Raw genomic sequence first — 16,825 nt, 5'->3', positions numbered from 1 at the left:
TACCTGCAAACACCATCCGACCACTACAGCTAATTCAGAATGCTGCAGTCAGACTGGTCTTCAGCCTCCCCAAGTTCTCCCACGATACACCTCTCCTTCACTTCCTCCACTGGCTGCCAGTGGCTGCTAGAATACGCTTCAAGAGACTCTGGTTCATTCTATATCCAAGAAATGGTCAAACCATACACTCCAGCATGTGTTCTTCGCTCTGCATCTGCCAATCAGCTTGCTACTCCCTCACAGCGAAGTGGAACCACTGGTACACCCCAACAAAGACACGCCTTGTTGCTATCCTAGCTCCCAAATGGTGGATTAAGCTTCTCAATGATATCAGGACAGTGAAGAGTCTACACATCTTCCGTCGTAAACTGAAGACCCACCTGTTTCCCTTCTAGCTTAGTGAATACAAAAAAAAAATGCACTTAAAAGTTGTATTGATGCAGCTGCACTTATAGTTATATTGCTTGTTTGAAGTAAATATGTCAGCACTGTTTTTGTTGTCCTTTGTTTGAATCGTAATGGTTTATTACATTTTATATATCACCAAGCATCAAGGCAAATTCATTGTAAATGAATACCTATTTGACAATAAACCTTAGTCTGGTTCTGATTCTAAATATACTCTCCCGAATTATGGGAAAATAGTCTGTTGCTTCTGCTAAATTGCATTACTGAAGGTTTTTGTTTGGCGTAATTGTTACGTCATTTAAAAAATATCTAAATAGATTTCAATTTCTGTCTCTTTTAAAACTACATAATTGCAAAACATGGAATCAACAAAAAATACTTATCTTATTTTTTATTTGTGCTGTAATTCAGTTTATTTCTTTGTAATATCAGAGTTTCCAATGATCTGTTGGTGTTACATTTGACATGTTATGGTAGTTGAAAACTGGTGGTTTAAATGACCTTTCACTTAGTTTATTGCAGTCAGTCATTCTGTAGCCCAGAAGGAAAAAAACACCACTGTAATTTACTGTATGACACAAACCTAACCTACCAGTCCATTAAAGACAACAGCAGTCTTGACAGGAGATGGAAGCTGAGATTAGTCAACAGCATGGCTATTGTCTGAGGCAGGTCACCAGGCAACAGGCAGGACAAACTGCTGTGCACACAACACAGGCACCCTCAGATTATACACATCTCACCAGCTCTTTTCTGGCACTCCACAAACACGAGCTATAAAAACAAGACAATTAAAGCACCCGTACTCAATTTCTCAGAATACAAAAAAACGAGCCCTTGAGGCGTCAGAGACGGCATGGCATGTTGGTTTGAGTGAGTGATGAAAAGCTGAAGTGGTCTAAAGAATTAGCCAACAGGCTGGAGTTGCAGGTAGAACAGCAGCGCCCCTTATCACTCATCCATCATCTTGCAGCCTGTGATCCCCCTCGGGGGCAGTTCCCATGCTCTGTGCCAACCTGAGCGTGCTCTGTGGGGTCTGGAGACATAATAATAATAATACTACAGGTAAGGCTGCAGATGCAGACATGCCAACTCCGCCTGACATCAAGGCGGATAATTCCAACTCTCATGCAGGTGGAGCAGGGGCAGAACAAACTCTGAGACTCACTGACAGACTCTGAAACCAGATCTGTCTCCACCAAGCCTGCACGGACAGGACATGTTGAGAGAAAGTTCTCGATATATACTTTTACTTATTTGGAGAACCAGTATGACTTTAAATAGTGACAAGAAAATAGAGTATTTTGTGGAGTGGGAGAGTCTTTTCATTCTCAGCGTGACATTAAAGGGGCCCTATTGTGCTTTTTATAGTTTTCCCTTTCCTGCAGTGTATACTATAGGTTTTAGTGCATGTAAATGGTCTGCAAAGGCTAAAATCCCTGTGTTCCCTCCAGAGGGTGTTTCTCTCCAACACACTACCAGCTAACCAATCAGAGCAGACTGGGCTCTGGTTTCAGACAGAGGGTGAAAAGAGGTGCTGCAGCACAGGCAGTATGAGAAAAATAAAGAGCTTTTTGAACATTAAATCATGGAGACACGTACCAGTTGAGACACTACATACTGATATGAAGCTGAACCTTTGCAGAATAGGCCCCTTTAACATTGGTAAATCTTGGTTATATCAAAATGTTTGTCCCCATTTTCAGACACCAACTAAATATAATTAGTTTTTGTTTTGCCCTCTTAGGTGTTCGACATCTGTTTTTACGTATTATTGCACATACAGTATCTTGCATATTTGCGCCTTGAATAGCATTTCATTATTGTGGTTTTAAAACTGACACACCTGCGCCTTGAAAACAGAAACATTTTTGAAAGTTACCAATATGAAAAAAGGTCAAACAAAATGAAGGTTTCCAATGTTTTAATGGATGATCCGGCACTGATATGTAACAGGTTAAGAACACTGAAATGATGTTTTTCATTAATGCAATGGCTCTGATGATCTACAGCATACCCCTAGTAAAGCTTGTGAGCCATGTTTGTGATCTCTTAAATAAAACTTACAGGCATACCAGCTGCAGTGCGGTTCAGTGAAACCCTCTATCAAGCTCATGGGCTTCCTAATCATAACTCTGATGCTGATGCTGGTAAAGTAAAAAAAATTAGCTTGTTAAGTAAAAAAGTTAAAATCCAAACACACAATGTTTTTTATGCTTTCTATTCACAGTGTACATATTTACATTCAAGCTTTTCTGGCCATAAGAATAACCTACAGTGCTGAAAAGGCTTTAAAGTCCCAAAAACTTTCTTAAAAAGTATAAAAATGATATGGAAGAGAGTTCTGTACAGGCAGGGCCTCTGCTCTTGTTAGCAGGGAGCAGAGGCACACTGTGAGCTGCTGGGCTGTGGGCAGTCTTTGTGCTCCGTCAGTTTGAGGATGACGACCTTCCTCTGAGGCAGCTTCACCTCCAGAGGAGCGGGCGGATCAGCTGCTGCCTGCACTGAGCTCGTAGCAACCAGGTCCTGGCTGTCCTGGGGCAGCAGCATTGTGATGATGTTTGAGTACCCCCCCTGCACTGCCAGGTGTAACGGACTGAGGCCCTGCTCGTCCAGCACAGCGCCACCATCTGGACAGTGGAGGAGCAGCTCTTTCAGGACTTCACAGTGTCCGTTCTCGGCTGCCAGGTGACAGGGGGTGCGTAGGGCCTGGTTGGAACTCTCGGGGTCCGCCCCCTCTTCTATCAACATCTTGACTGTGGCCAGATGTCCTCGCTGTGAGGCGAGGTGGAGAGGAGTGAGTCCGTGGGCGTTGTGTGCGAGAATATCTGCCTTGTGTTTGATCAGGAGGCGGGAGGTGCTGGTGTGACCTGTCTCTGCCGCCACGTGCAGGGGAGCATTTAACCCAGCGGACGTCATATGGATGTCCGCTTCTAGTTCAATAAGGATCCGTGCTACCCGGTAATGCCCCCTGTAGGAAGCCAGATGCAGCGGAGTGCGGCCGTCTGTGGTCTGCCCGTTCACGTCGCTGCCGGCCTGCTTGACCAGCAGCTTGACGATGCCAAGATGTCCTTGCCAGGAAGCAAAGTGGAGTGCCGTCCAGTTGTCCTTACCCCTGATCCGTACATCAACCCCCCTGCTCAGCAGCACCCGGATGACGTTCTCCTGGCCGTGCTGGCATGCCACATGAGCCGGCGTGCGTCCCTGGCCATCGGTCTCGTTGATGGCCGCCCCCCCGGTCCAGCAGCAGCCGTGTGATGGCCTCGTCCCCAATCTGGGCAGCCCAGTGCAGCGCTGTGTACTGGTCCTCATCCTTGGCATTAATGTTGGTACTGCGCCGACCAAGCAGAAGTTCTGCCAGGGACTTCAGGTGCTTCTCTGTGGCCAGGTGCAGGGGGGTGGAGCCACGAGCATTTGCAAAGTTGGGATTGGCATTGTTCAGGAGGAGGAACTTGACGGCCTCCTCATTGCCCAGAGTGACGGCGTGGTGGAGCAGACTGCCTCCTCCCTCTAGGGTAAGATCCACATCCTGAGGCTGGAGGATCTTCATCAGCTTGGCAGTGTCTTTGGTCCTGATGGCCTCACACAGCTTACGCCTCTGGACCTCAGCAGAATCTAAGTGGTATGAAGGAAAAGGATTGAGACAAAAAAAATCTAGTAATAAGGTTTCTGTAGTACTTTAAGTTTACACGAATAATGGCACGGTCACACATGCGTAAAATGAACTTAAGCGATTATTTATCACATCACTTCAATTCTATGCAAGTGTAAGGATGTTTGATTGGCGACAAACAAATAGCAAAGATGTGCGTCTGACCAAATTTGGCCATGCCCACATTTAGCAATAATATCGCATCAGCAGGCTCTCTTGCATTTCTGCATGAATGACTCTCCCTAAAAGTTCCACTTCATAGTTTATAATTAGCTCTTACCACATGTGCTTTCTTTCTCAAAAGACAGCGTGATGGAGTCTTGGGAGGAGAAGGCTGAATCAGCTGACGAGATGCCAGACAGCCTCTTGCATGTGTTCTCCTTGCTGTGGCAACCTTCCTCCTTTAGTCGATCAAAGCTCCTCGAGATCCCAGAATCCACCTGGCTCAGCAGCTCCGACAGGCTGTAATCTTTTTCCGGCAACATGGCTGACTGTGGACGCACCATCTTGTTGTCTTTAACCTGTAAAACAAAAAGCCAGATGAGCATATTGGGTTGTACCATTACGTTTACTCCCAGTTCTGAAGCTGCCGCTCTTGTACACAGCTGCTCTCAGTACACAGCTGCTCTCAGTACACAGCTGCTCTCAGTACACAGCTGCTCTCAGTACACAGCTGCTCTCAGTACACAGCTGCTCTCAGTACAGTAGCTGTTGAATGTTGACATTGTGATTTTTTTTGTTGAACTTGAGTTTCATAAAGTCCTTTAAAGTCAACACATACGGAAGTTCACAACAGCCTGTTTTCTGTCCGGATATTATTGATGAACAGCTGTCGCCTGTCCCTGACAGGCAGTTCACCTCTAGTCACGTACACAGCAAGTTCAAAGGAAATGGAAAAACAGCAAGGAGGCCAAACAATCCCATCAGTCAACATTCCTGATTTGTGAGGCAACTACTGTTTAGGATCAAACATTTACACAACAAAAAGTCATAGTCATGTCTGGAGCAATAAAGAGATAAGCCGCTCAGTGTCTGAGTGTTTAGTAACACATTAAATGAGAAAGCAATCAGTCTGTTTAAAAGCTTTAAGAAGAACAAGGGAGAAGTAAAACAACAAAATATGAAGTGGATAATCACTTCAGTTGTTTATCCCCATTGGAAACGGAGCTTTACATGATCTACTATGCTTGAACAAAGCGGACAATAACACACACTACGTCTTCCATCCTTGGGGGCTTTGGTCATGTGTTACCTGGTCACTGGTGAGAGCGTTGGGGGTCTTGGGCTCCGGCTCTGACGTTGACGGGGTTGGTGTCCTGGTCTCCTCTTGAGGTTTAGAGCAGAGATCCTCAGCTTCAGATGTGATTTCTGGAAGGACAACAGCTCTGTGTCATGTTTCAGTGATAGCAGGGATAGATTAGGGTATACAAGAGGAATGGAAAGCTTAAGTTAGGAGAAAGAATATCATATATTAAACTGGCCTGTGTAATTATATATGCTAATTTTGTGTTTAGCTAAAGGAACAGGATCACTGTGTTTGAGATTGATGTTCTTCATTTGCTAGAGGCTGATACAATATGTGATTTTTAATACCTAATTAGTGTTGCCAAAATAATTCACACACCTATATTATTGCTGTATCTATTGAGCAACACAGAAAGAAAAAAATAATACTATCAGTCACTTCCTCTTTTACTTTGTTTATTGTGCAAATTAATGTCTTGTGAAGTCATGTGAAAAGAGCCTTATAGAAACTATAACCTAATTATTTAAGATATACACCATTTAATCAACTGTGCATCATTAACGTGATATAAATATTTCCTTTTCTTTTTAATATAATGGTTAAAACCAATACTAATATATTGCAACTGGAACCATTTTTAATCAGAACAGTGCGTTTACACACATGAGGAATTTGCTCTGGTGTCAATGGTGCATACAAAAGACACAGAAAGAAAAATACACCATTTATTTTAAATATAAAGAGCAAAAAATATTACTATTACAAAAACAAATGTAAAGACTATTGTAACAAATAAAAAATAAAGACAATAACACCCACAGTTTATTGTGAATAAAGAGGCACAACTCACCCTGGAAGCTGGGTCTGGCGTCCGGGTTTGTGGTCCAGCAGCGCTGCATGAGGCTCAGGAACCCAGTGCAGGCCGAGGGCCGGCAGCGCGGCACAGCAGCCAGGTCCGGACGCACCCCCTTCACCACCTTCACCATGATCTGAAGGATATTGTTCTCACCTAGCAAAAGAAAATAAGATACTTCAGTTTCGTCACTTATATTTCAGGTTATATTTAAAGAAAAATGTAATATATGATGACATAATAAGGCGCTGGTAGGAGCCGGTGCAGATATAGATGGTAACCTTTATCCCCACCTTCCCACATGCTCAGATAAGGCAGTGTGTGACCACTGTTGTTTCCCACGTTAAAAGCTCTCAAGAGTTCCTGCCCTGGCCTTTTTCTATCTGACTGTGGGATAAGCCATGTCAATGATTCAGAACAAACAGGTAGAGGCCTTAATCACTGGTACTTCACCTCCTTTTGTAACCATAGTACCCTTTGCAGGTGGAGGAGGAAGAAGGAATAGGATGGTAACCAGGCCACTTTTTTACTTTTTAATTATGTCTGGATCAACATAGGCGGTGCCAGTGCCAACCTGGGATCCTTTGCTGGGCTTTAAAGGAGCCAAATACCTTGTAGAGAACTGCTACCTGATACGCCTGGGAGAAAATATACCCTGCCCAACTGCCTGCTTTGGAATTCAAAGAGTAAACAAATAAGCACCCGTACACAATTGTTTACCTTAAAAAGGTCATTGTAATGATTTACAGCCACCTGTAGTCCCTACAATGTGACAATAGCAATTTTAGCTGTGGCAGCAGTATAACTCTGTCGATGTATACTGAAATGTCTCTGGGTTGTGCGATATTGTGTACAGACATTCATTTCCCCCAGAAGACGATTCTGCTGACTTTGGTGATCCTCTGACTTGGTGTGGTCAAGCTCTAGCGTAACCATGAGATGGATATTTATGGTGTGAAATATGTATCAAACAAAACTAATAACATTCCCATCATCCTTACCTGCACTTTGTGTAATTGTTAAGTTCCAAATGTTAGCATACTAACATATTAATCTAAGATTGCGACCATGGTTAATATCATACCTCTTTTCAGCATGTCAACATTGTCATTGTGAGCATGTTAGCATGCTAGTGTTAGCATTAATCTTTGAAGCACCACTGTGCCTGAGTTCAGCTCCATAGCGGCTAGCATCACTGTAGACTTTTGTCTTGTTGATGTGTTGCCATAAATCATTCATTACAAAATAAAAAATGAACCAGAGCTTATCAAGAAGTCTATCAATATGTTCAGTTACTATCATTATTTATACTTTTTGTTTTGTTTCTGTTGGCCTCTAAGGAAATCCTTATTGTTTTCATGCAAGTCTCACCTTGGTAGGGTTTCTTCTGTGTGAGAATCCCCCAGATGACTATGGAGAAACTGGAATAGAGGCAAAAAAAAATGAAGAGATGTCAGTACAAAGAAAAGCTCAGACATAATGCTGCCAAACACATTTTCAATATGAAGCTGAAATACTGTAGCTTATGCTCCCTGTTTAAACCAGTGCTGTCAGTTTGTCAACATAATTTAATGTAAATGTGGTTATAAATATATGATCCCCTTTAACTGAAACTTTGTAATAAAATAAAATGCATCTGTCTTCAGTAATGTTAAACATGGTATAACTAATTGGCTACTCCATCTCCTTGATGTGATTAATAACAGTGATTCATTAAAGGGAAAAGGCCGACAGTCAGGAAAAACCTGCATTGACACAGAAAGAGTGCTGAAAAACAAACCTGTATACATCATGCTTGGTGTCCGACGCTCTGTCCTTCTCAATGATGCTCTCAGGCGGCAGATAGGCAATGGTGCCGCAGAAGCCGTCTCTGCTGATGTCATCAGCCCGAGACAGGCCGTTCCAGCGGGCCAGGCCAAAATCAGATATCTGAGACAGAGAGAGATCAGATAAGACCCTCAAACAGAGCACCCAGCAGCTTTTTCTCAGGAAGCAGTGTGACACTGATGACTAAGTCTGCCCACTGAGCTCCATTATGAGCACTCAGTGTATGATGAGGGCAGCCGTGTCCCAGCCTGCAGAGAGGAGAGGCCCTTCACGTTTCAGAGTGCACGCCCACACTCTTTCAGGCACACACTGACAGAGGGAGCTTTAATAGGAGCTGAATTAATCCTGTTGGGACAAGCCCGGTGAGGTGTTTACATCCACATATTAAACTCCAGAAATGACAGTTCCCACCCATCGCTCTCAGTACAGTTGAGCTGCTCTGAGGTTGGACAGAGGCTGATAGACACAAACCTCCTCATGGCTGAAATTCCTTTAAACTGACATCCAACCAGCTTTATAACAAAGAAGACTGTGATATAACTTCATGGCAATCCTCAACCACCAAACATTACATCCTTAAACTATGATTCAAAACATGAAAACAATTATAATAATTCATGATTTTGATTAAATTAGTAATGTTAACAGATTGGTGAGTTAGCTTTCTTTTCTTTCCTTTTTTGGTTATTCTTTTAGTTTTTTTTCTTTTAAGTTGAGGGTAGTTAACATTTATAATGTTTTCATTAACTCCATTTTATGCAATCTTCTGTGTGCAAAACAAAACAAAAAACTTAACATTGTCATAATATACATATTTCAGATATGTTCACAGTACCAGCAGAATATGATAATAACCTTTTCTGTCACTAATTTCATAATGAACTCAATGCAGGCAACAGAAAAGCACTTCAGAGGCACCACTCAGTGATAATCTCCGTACCTTGACGTGATAGTGAGCGTCCAGCAGGATGTTGGCCGGCTTCAGGTCCAGGTGGAGCAGGGGGGGGTTCATGCAGTGCAGGAAGTTCATACCCACCGCCGTCTCGTGGATGATGCGGAAGCGCAGCTCCCAGGGCAGCGGCTCGGTGGCCAGCAGGGTCTCCAGGGAGCCCGTCTCCATGTACTCCATGACCAGGCCCTGGGGGTCCGCACAGATCCCGTACACAGGCAGGATGTAGCGGAACTTGGCTGCCTCCATCTTCTTAGCCTCCTCCAGTAGCTCTGAACGGTCCCTGGGTTTTAAAAAAGAATACACAAAGTTAAATGTGAGTGGCACCATTGAATCATGCTCTTCTGCTGGAGGGACTTGGTCATTTTAAAAACAAAACTGAAACATTGTTTTATGGTATGTAGGTTAGCTTGTTTTTAACCACATACATTTTCACACAGGTACTTATCAACCTTCTCGTAAAACGGTAATCTGGTATAGTGTGAGGTCATCGAGCTGTAATATTTGGCAATACCTTTGTCCTAACACAAATTCCAGCACACCATGTAATGCTTGCTGAATTCACAGCAGAATGTTTACTGGCATTCCCCTCAGAGCTGTGTCAGAGTGTGACCCCCCAGACGTCTGTTATTGATTTACCACTGCTCAGATCAAGATTGTGGATTGTGCTCTTGGCTCTTCTGAGGCCTCCAGGACATTGTGGCCGGCCTGGAATGCATCAGGCAGCCGGCCGGCCTAACAGAGCTCTTTTTCTGTTGCTCAACCTTTGCACAGCTCTCTTTATCAGTGCACTGGCCCTGCCGGCATACCTCACACACAACCGTGCAGGTCATTCATGACCTCAGCAAACAAACCTCCAGCAAAGGTTGCTTTAAAAATGCAAACCCTTAATGAAGTAGATGAGAGGAAGATATATCACTCATGGTTGTACTAAAGGAATGTTCTTCACAGGCAGAATTAGGTGAGCCAGGTCACCCAGGTGAGAACTCTATGTGTCCACCATGAATAAAATGAAATTAGATGCCTAGGGGTCTATTAGTGGCGACATGCATCAGGTTACTAACATGGTCTATAGAAGGGAGCCTGCCTATAATTGTCCTTTATACGCAGTACAAGTGAAGGAGGCAAATCCCCCAGGTCTGCCAGGCAGGAATAATCAAACATGACATGGGAGAATGGGCAAGCACTTGTTTGCTAAATTCTTCATCTAATCCAAAGTGCTCCTCAGCAGCACCCTCAGAACCAAACAATGTCCCTGTTTTAACAGACAGGCCCGGTAAGACCTGTTTTACGGCTTCTTGAATTGTGTGTGCCACACAGCAGCAGGAGACAAAGGTGGCTTTGAGTCCCTGCTGCTGGTGATATGCGCGGGTCAATGAAGGCTGCAGTCAAACCACTGCTTATGTACTTTGCAGATGTTTGGGGATGATAACATCTGTGGTTCAGGTTCAGCGAGGCTTTAAGTTGCACCACAGGTTCCGAGAGGATTAAACACGGAAGGTTTTAGTGATATAATATTGATAATAGATGTGAAGCCCACAGATGAACAATGTGTGCACACAAAGCCAAAAAGAATGGAAAGTTCCATAGATTGTCATCTCACACAAACACTTCCAAAATATAGAATCATAAAATCACCTTTTTTTTAGGGATCTGTGCAGAGCAAAATCATGAGTCATGGTTATGCAAAATCCAAGAGGGTTGAGCAACCCGAACATTGCCTGGGGGAAAAGACCACCTTTCTGACATTTACATGAATTTAAATCACCTCGCAGTATTCCATAGAGAAACCCTGTCTGTTGATTGGGGAAACCAGCAGTGAACCTTTCATGTCTGGGTCTTGTTAGAATAAGTAAACAGCTATGGCCCGGAGCAATGTGGCTTACTTTGGCCCGGGGGAGAAATCAACATGTCAGTGGTCCCTCAAACACAACCTCACAGTGTCTAGAAAGCTAAACATGGCCCCTGCTTTCTGCTTTGGCCCCTGTACAGCCGCACTGTGTGCCCGGACTAGCAGCAGGTGAGTCACACATTCCCTGGTATTCACCTCTCAAGGACTCACAGGCACTCACTGAATGACTTCTCACCAACAACACAGTCACAATATAAGCCTCTGTCTGCCTCCTGTGTGGCCCCTCATGAAGGGAACAGAACAGAGCCGGGAGAAGACAGTTTGAACATGTGGTTCATCAGTTTATCAGTTTAAAGAGAATCCATGTGGCACAACAGCCATAACTCACTTGTCATCCATATGAAGGCAGGGAGGGCACTTGATAGCCAGCCATGTTTTCCACTGTACGTGCCTGACTTTGTATACTTGTCCAAATCCACCTGAGCCTATTTTCTCCCAGCTGTCAAACATGGAGGAGTCAAAGGTCCTTAACAGCCCCATATTCCCATGTGGAGAATCCTGGGCGTCCATATCCGTGTCGAGAGACCCACCAGCAGGGCAAACTCCTCTTTTATCCGTCTCCAAGACACAATCTGGGCAAGTGAACACTGAACACTGAACTGCTGCCTGCTTGTGAGCTCTTCCTTGTTTTCCCCTCAGTGGGGCCCCTCCCTCTTCTCAGGTGAAAAAAGGGGTTGGGCCTGCATGGAGCTGTTTCCTGACACCACTTCCTGGTTCTCAAACAGAAGAGTTTGAAAACTTGAACAAGACAAGGCACCATGCTGGCTGCCAAAGGGGTTGTTTTCAGATGCCCTACAGTCCCCAGATATCTCAGATCTCTGCCATGAAAAGAAGATAACAGTCTCTGCATTAAGCCGGAGTCCATGAACCCAGGAATGTATCATTCCATTTGTCTCGCTGCACACCATTACCCTCCTAAAGCCCCCTGAGGTAGGAGCAGGGAGTACATCTGAGCAATAGGTGGGTTATTATGTGATATTGACCTCATGCTTTTGGGATTGTGTGGACTCTTCTCAGCAGAGCCTCTCTCACAGCATATCATTTCAGAGGAGTGTCAAAGGAAGGAGAGCAGCCATGGAGCTGCGTCCTCTGGTGAGACTGTCAATTATTAATTTTTCACTTCTCTTTAAACAAGAATGTAATGGAGGTTAAAGCAGCCGTATCTCAGATTGTTCTGTTTGATAAGATTACATAAATATAAGGAATCACAGCGTACACAAACAAATCTTCCCTGATAGTGAGACATCAGATGTCTTTAGGCCCTAATGTCTTACAAAGTGTATGGAACACCTGCTTCATTATCACTGAGGCAGCATGGGGCTCCAAAGACATGATGGTTAAACGTATGGAACAGTTGTTTTGGCAGGGAGGGGGGTATCGATCATTTCTTTAATTAAAACTAACGCCTGACTGCATTTCTTTTTTGAACCCCCCCCCCAGAGTGCAAAACCCTACCATCTCAAAGAATAAAGTCACCCAACAGTTAATGGGGAAAAACTGAATAGACCTCGGGGGGAGGTTGTATTATTAGAAAAGATAATACATTTACAAAATCGACAGTCCAAATGTTAGAAAATATAATGTTTAAATAAAAAAGGAAAGTGGTACACAATGGTAAATATTCTAGGCAGTTATTAAAGATACATAATGATTGACGAGGACCCTCTGAGGGACCAGAGCACCCTGGCCCCTTCATCAGATATGACTTTGATGATGATGTAGGATCAGAGGTTTGACTGTCCATCCAATCACCTGGCTCGGTGTAGAGACTCGTGATCAGAAAAAGTGAATAGATACACTTTGCTCTTCTGAAATATTCAGACCCTCTCTGACCCCACCCTCCTTATTTTCTCGAGCATCTCTTTAAAGTTATGTGATGACCTTTCCAGATGTTTCCACTGCTTGTTTCTCGGCCTGGGTGTCTGTTTGCATTTTCTTCAATGTGCATGTCAAATGTTTTTGATTGACGAGATGATCTACATGTAAATGACTGTAAAGCTCTTAAGGTAAACGTACTAACACCACACTGTAAAAAGACTCTGTTAGAAGTCAAAGTCCTGCATTGGAAATTATTTCTTTAATAAAAGTCAGTAAGTAAAATCCGAAATGTAGTAAAAGTATTTAATGTAAAACTTCCAAAGACAGAAACATCTAAATGAAATCAAAACAATTTCAATTAAAATAGAAAATGACATCATAGTCCTGTTCATGGAGGCTTATTCATTATCTTTCATTTGGATAGTTGATTATACGACCAATCTGTTCTTGTACAGACTGCTGTCTAGTTTAGTTTATAATCAAATATTATATTTTTATAAACTCTTGCAAGAATTTGTATCCAGAAAGTAACTAGTAACTAAAGCTGTAAAATGAATGAAGTACGGTAAAACGTTATTATATATGTTCCAAGTGGAGCTGAAGTATAAATTGTCATGAAAAGAAAATACTCAAGTAAACTACAAGGACCTTAAATGTGTATAATTATTGAGTAAATGTACTTTGTTACATTCCATCTCTGGTGTGAACCATACAAGAGGATACACACACGTTACTGCCTCTTCACAAACACAGGTATTTATTCTGTAATGTTGGCTTTGTGGTGATCAGCCACTAAAAGCCTTCCTCTCTATTCACCTCCGGCATAACACATTATCTCATCATAGCCCCCCCGCAGATTTAAATAGCAAACTGGAAGGACGAGCTATTCAAGTAAATATGTCATCAGTTGAGAGAATAAGCAGATCTGATTGGTCGATAAGGAACAGGCTGCTGGATCTTGTCACTGCACTCAGATCAGTGTCCCCTGAGGCTCTGCAGACACACACTCTGTACACTACACACACACACTCTGCAGACACACACACACACACACACACACACACACACACACACACACACACACACACACACACACACACACACACACACACACACACACACACTCTGCAGACACACAGACATTACCATGAACAGCAGATAGCAGGTGAAAGTGCCGGGCGGTGTGAACGAGACCCCCCCCCCTCATGTGAAGTGTAAATGTTCTGAGGGGCAGCATCACACCTGCTGATCCATGAGAATGGAGCTTTGATCAGAGCACGTTTTAGAATAAATCAGGAGCGTCCACTCCTCACCTCACTCCTTCTGTTGGAGCTCTACAGGTCTGAAGCATCAGTCGGCATGAGGGACAGATTCAGGGATTCATTCATGATAAATCATTTTATAAACTCAATGATGGATTATAAAAACAGCCATAGTGGAAAGTAACTAAGTACATTTACTCTGGTACTGTACCTGCATTTTGCTACAATTTCTAGTTACCTGTCAAAATTCAGGAAGAAATCAGTAACCTAATCTAAATATGAAAATATAAAAGTAATGTAACCTGATTACTTGCAGTTACTTTTGGATTACTTAAATATAAAATGCAATGCAAATAAATACAAGAGAAAAATAAATAAAAACAAGATGTTTTTTAATTAAGTGTATTATGTAAGACAACAGAACATTGTGACCTTAGAAAAGAAGAAACCAAGATATTTAGGATCAGAAATGATTTCATTTATAGGAAAAGCTGCCTTTCATTAATTCAGGCAGCAGCCTATGAGCACATGAAACACATGAGCACATACTACGGTTTGAAAAAGCAGAAATAAAATCTGAGCTGACAGGAAATGCTCCATTTTAGTTTAACACACACAGTTAAGCTCACACACACTATTTAATGAACATATAGGTTCACCTGCTGAATTAAAAGCAGAACAAATGAAGCAAAGAAAGTGAAAACCATAAAGCAGATTCAGGCAGTATCGTATAGATTCACACGTAAAGTATTATCCTACAGAACAGTACAGTTTACAGAGAAGAGAGAACATCTGATCCTTTACAACAAACACTATATGCTCTTTTTAGGTTTTACTAACACTGTAATCTGGATAGTAATCCTTTTTTTTTTTTTTTAATGTAACAGTAATCTGATTACATCTCTTATGTAACTGTAAGTGAATACAGTTACCTTTTTTTGGATCCTCATTATTACAATTGTGAGTACTTGTATTTAACTTGAGTATTTCCATTTCAGAGAAAAAATCGAACTTTTTATTTTGCTTTATCTATTTGATAGCTTCTGTTACCATTCACTTTTTAAATTAAGTATTTACACACAAAATATATGATATATTATTAGAGATTAAAAGTATATGAAGCTGTTAAATTCAGCTCCACGTTGACCAATGACAAAATGACTGCTCACATCCTTCATTATAATGGCCCTTATATATGGTTATATAGTAGTAATAGTAGCCATTCTGCATCATGAGTACTTTCACTTTGAATATATACTTTAAGATGTTGTTTCAAGGTTGTTGCTGATACTTCTGCACTTTTTCTCATGCCTAACATTTCCTTGTAATAAGTATCTTTTTGGTACTTTTACTTAAGTATCATTTTGAGATACTTGTACTTAAATGTTTTGAATACTTTCTCTTTCTGTCAATGATCGTCAGATAAACAAACCTCAGAGTTGATTTGAACGCCACACAGTGAATCTGAGCGTGTGGCAGCATGCAGCTCAGGTATGTGCTGGCGTCTTATTTGTTGTGCAGCATTTCCAAAAGTGTTTGCTTTATCGCACCATTTATTGAGTTTCTTCTTTGAGCGTGTGTGTGGCCAAACAAAGGACCTCAAGAAATCAGCTGCTGATGTTCGGGAAATGGCTCTTTAATAATCTCCATTACATTTCATACTGAGCTGCTGATTCACCGATGTGCTGGAAAATATAAAAAACATTTTATTTTGGGTTTTTCTTCACTGTTTAAGAGTTCTATTGGAAGTATTTTACTCAAGTAATGGTGAATATGTGGACCTATCATGCTATATTTGAATAATATAGTGTAGGACCATACCTATATAAGGCATATTTATACTTTTTTCTTTTCAAAATACCAAACAGATCATGCATTTTAGCCATGCCTCATTTTGCTCAATTTGAAAAATGTTAGCTCTGTTTTTGCAAGGGTTGATTCTGTGAGCAACAGCACCATCTAGAGGCCTGGCATATGTACTACAGCGTCTCCAGCGCTTTCGAACGGCAATGGCCGTGGTTGTCTCCTCCTGATTGGTGGAGTTGGCCCAATAGCCGTAGTGCCACCGTCCTGACGTCAGGACAGTGTTCAAATCTGGATCAGTTTTTATCAGATCCGTTGCAGCCCCTTTTTTAGAGATTTGGGTATGGAGGAAAAGAGAGAGGGTTGTGTTTTCTGACACTTGGTGAGTTCCCTGGAACACCGGGGACACATATTCATGTTTAAAAGACGTACAAAAGTGCATTTTGCATGATAGGTCCCCTTTAAACTATTATTACTGTTACAATGTCTTTAGCACCATCTACTGGACATTTCATAGTAGAGCATTCAGTTCTGTGATAAGAATGATGAGAGTGCTGAACCTGCAACTACATATATTTATGAAAATATATTCATAAAAACAAAGCCACAATATTACTATTGTTACTTTATCCTTTTTTTCAGTGGAGGTACATGCTAGATGAAACATTTCTCCCTGCTCTAAAACCAGCTGTTTAAACATTACATATGAAAAGTATGTAGGGACTGAATGTGGAGTACTAAATATTAAACTGTTAAAGGTTATCCATCGTGTTGTTGCCAGTTTTTGACATTTCTAAATGTGAACATACCAAAAGTATACCAGTTTTGTTTTATATTAGATATTTGACTCCAGTCAGCATACAGTTTGTCTCTGGATCTCACTTCCACACCATCTCTTCACTTCCACTGCTTTTATTTGGAAAGCTTCCTGTGCCATTATCTGATCTCATGATGAGACTGGCACAGAAAGGCTTTTATATCTGTCTGTTGAACATTCCTTCATGCTTCAGCAACCTCTGCTTACAGGAGGACAACACCCAGGTCAGCCGCGTTGATTTAGAAATCAAACGGTTTCTGATCATCATGATGCACGTG

General features: G+C 42.1%; 1 protein-coding gene across 1 annotated transcript; it reads right to left on the bottom strand.

Moving 5' to 3' along the window:
* Positions 1 to 2,315: 2,315 nt before the first annotated feature.
* On the bottom strand, positions 2,316 to 11,456 carry ripk4 (receptor-interacting serine-threonine kinase 4). The gene is given in 9 exon segments (XM_034117324.1): positions 2,316 to 3,642; positions 3,644 to 4,023; positions 4,341 to 4,581; positions 5,313 to 5,428; positions 6,157 to 6,315; positions 7,531 to 7,580; positions 7,940 to 8,088; positions 8,927 to 9,218; positions 11,176 to 11,456. Coding segments are annotated over 9 exon segments (2,433 nt in total). The 5' UTR covers positions 11,358 to 11,456; the 3' UTR covers positions 2,316 to 2,778.
* Between the last annotated feature and the right edge of the window lie 5,369 nt (positions 11,457 to 16,825).

Source organism: Trematomus bernacchii, unplaced genomic scaffold, assembly GCF_902827165.1.
Source record: "Trematomus bernacchii unplaced genomic scaffold, fTreBer1.1, whole genome shotgun sequence".
Classification (NCBI taxonomy): domain Eukaryota; kingdom Metazoa; phylum Chordata; class Actinopteri; order Perciformes; family Nototheniidae; genus Trematomus; species Trematomus bernacchii.
This window is presented reverse-complemented; position numbering and strand designations above follow the sequence as displayed.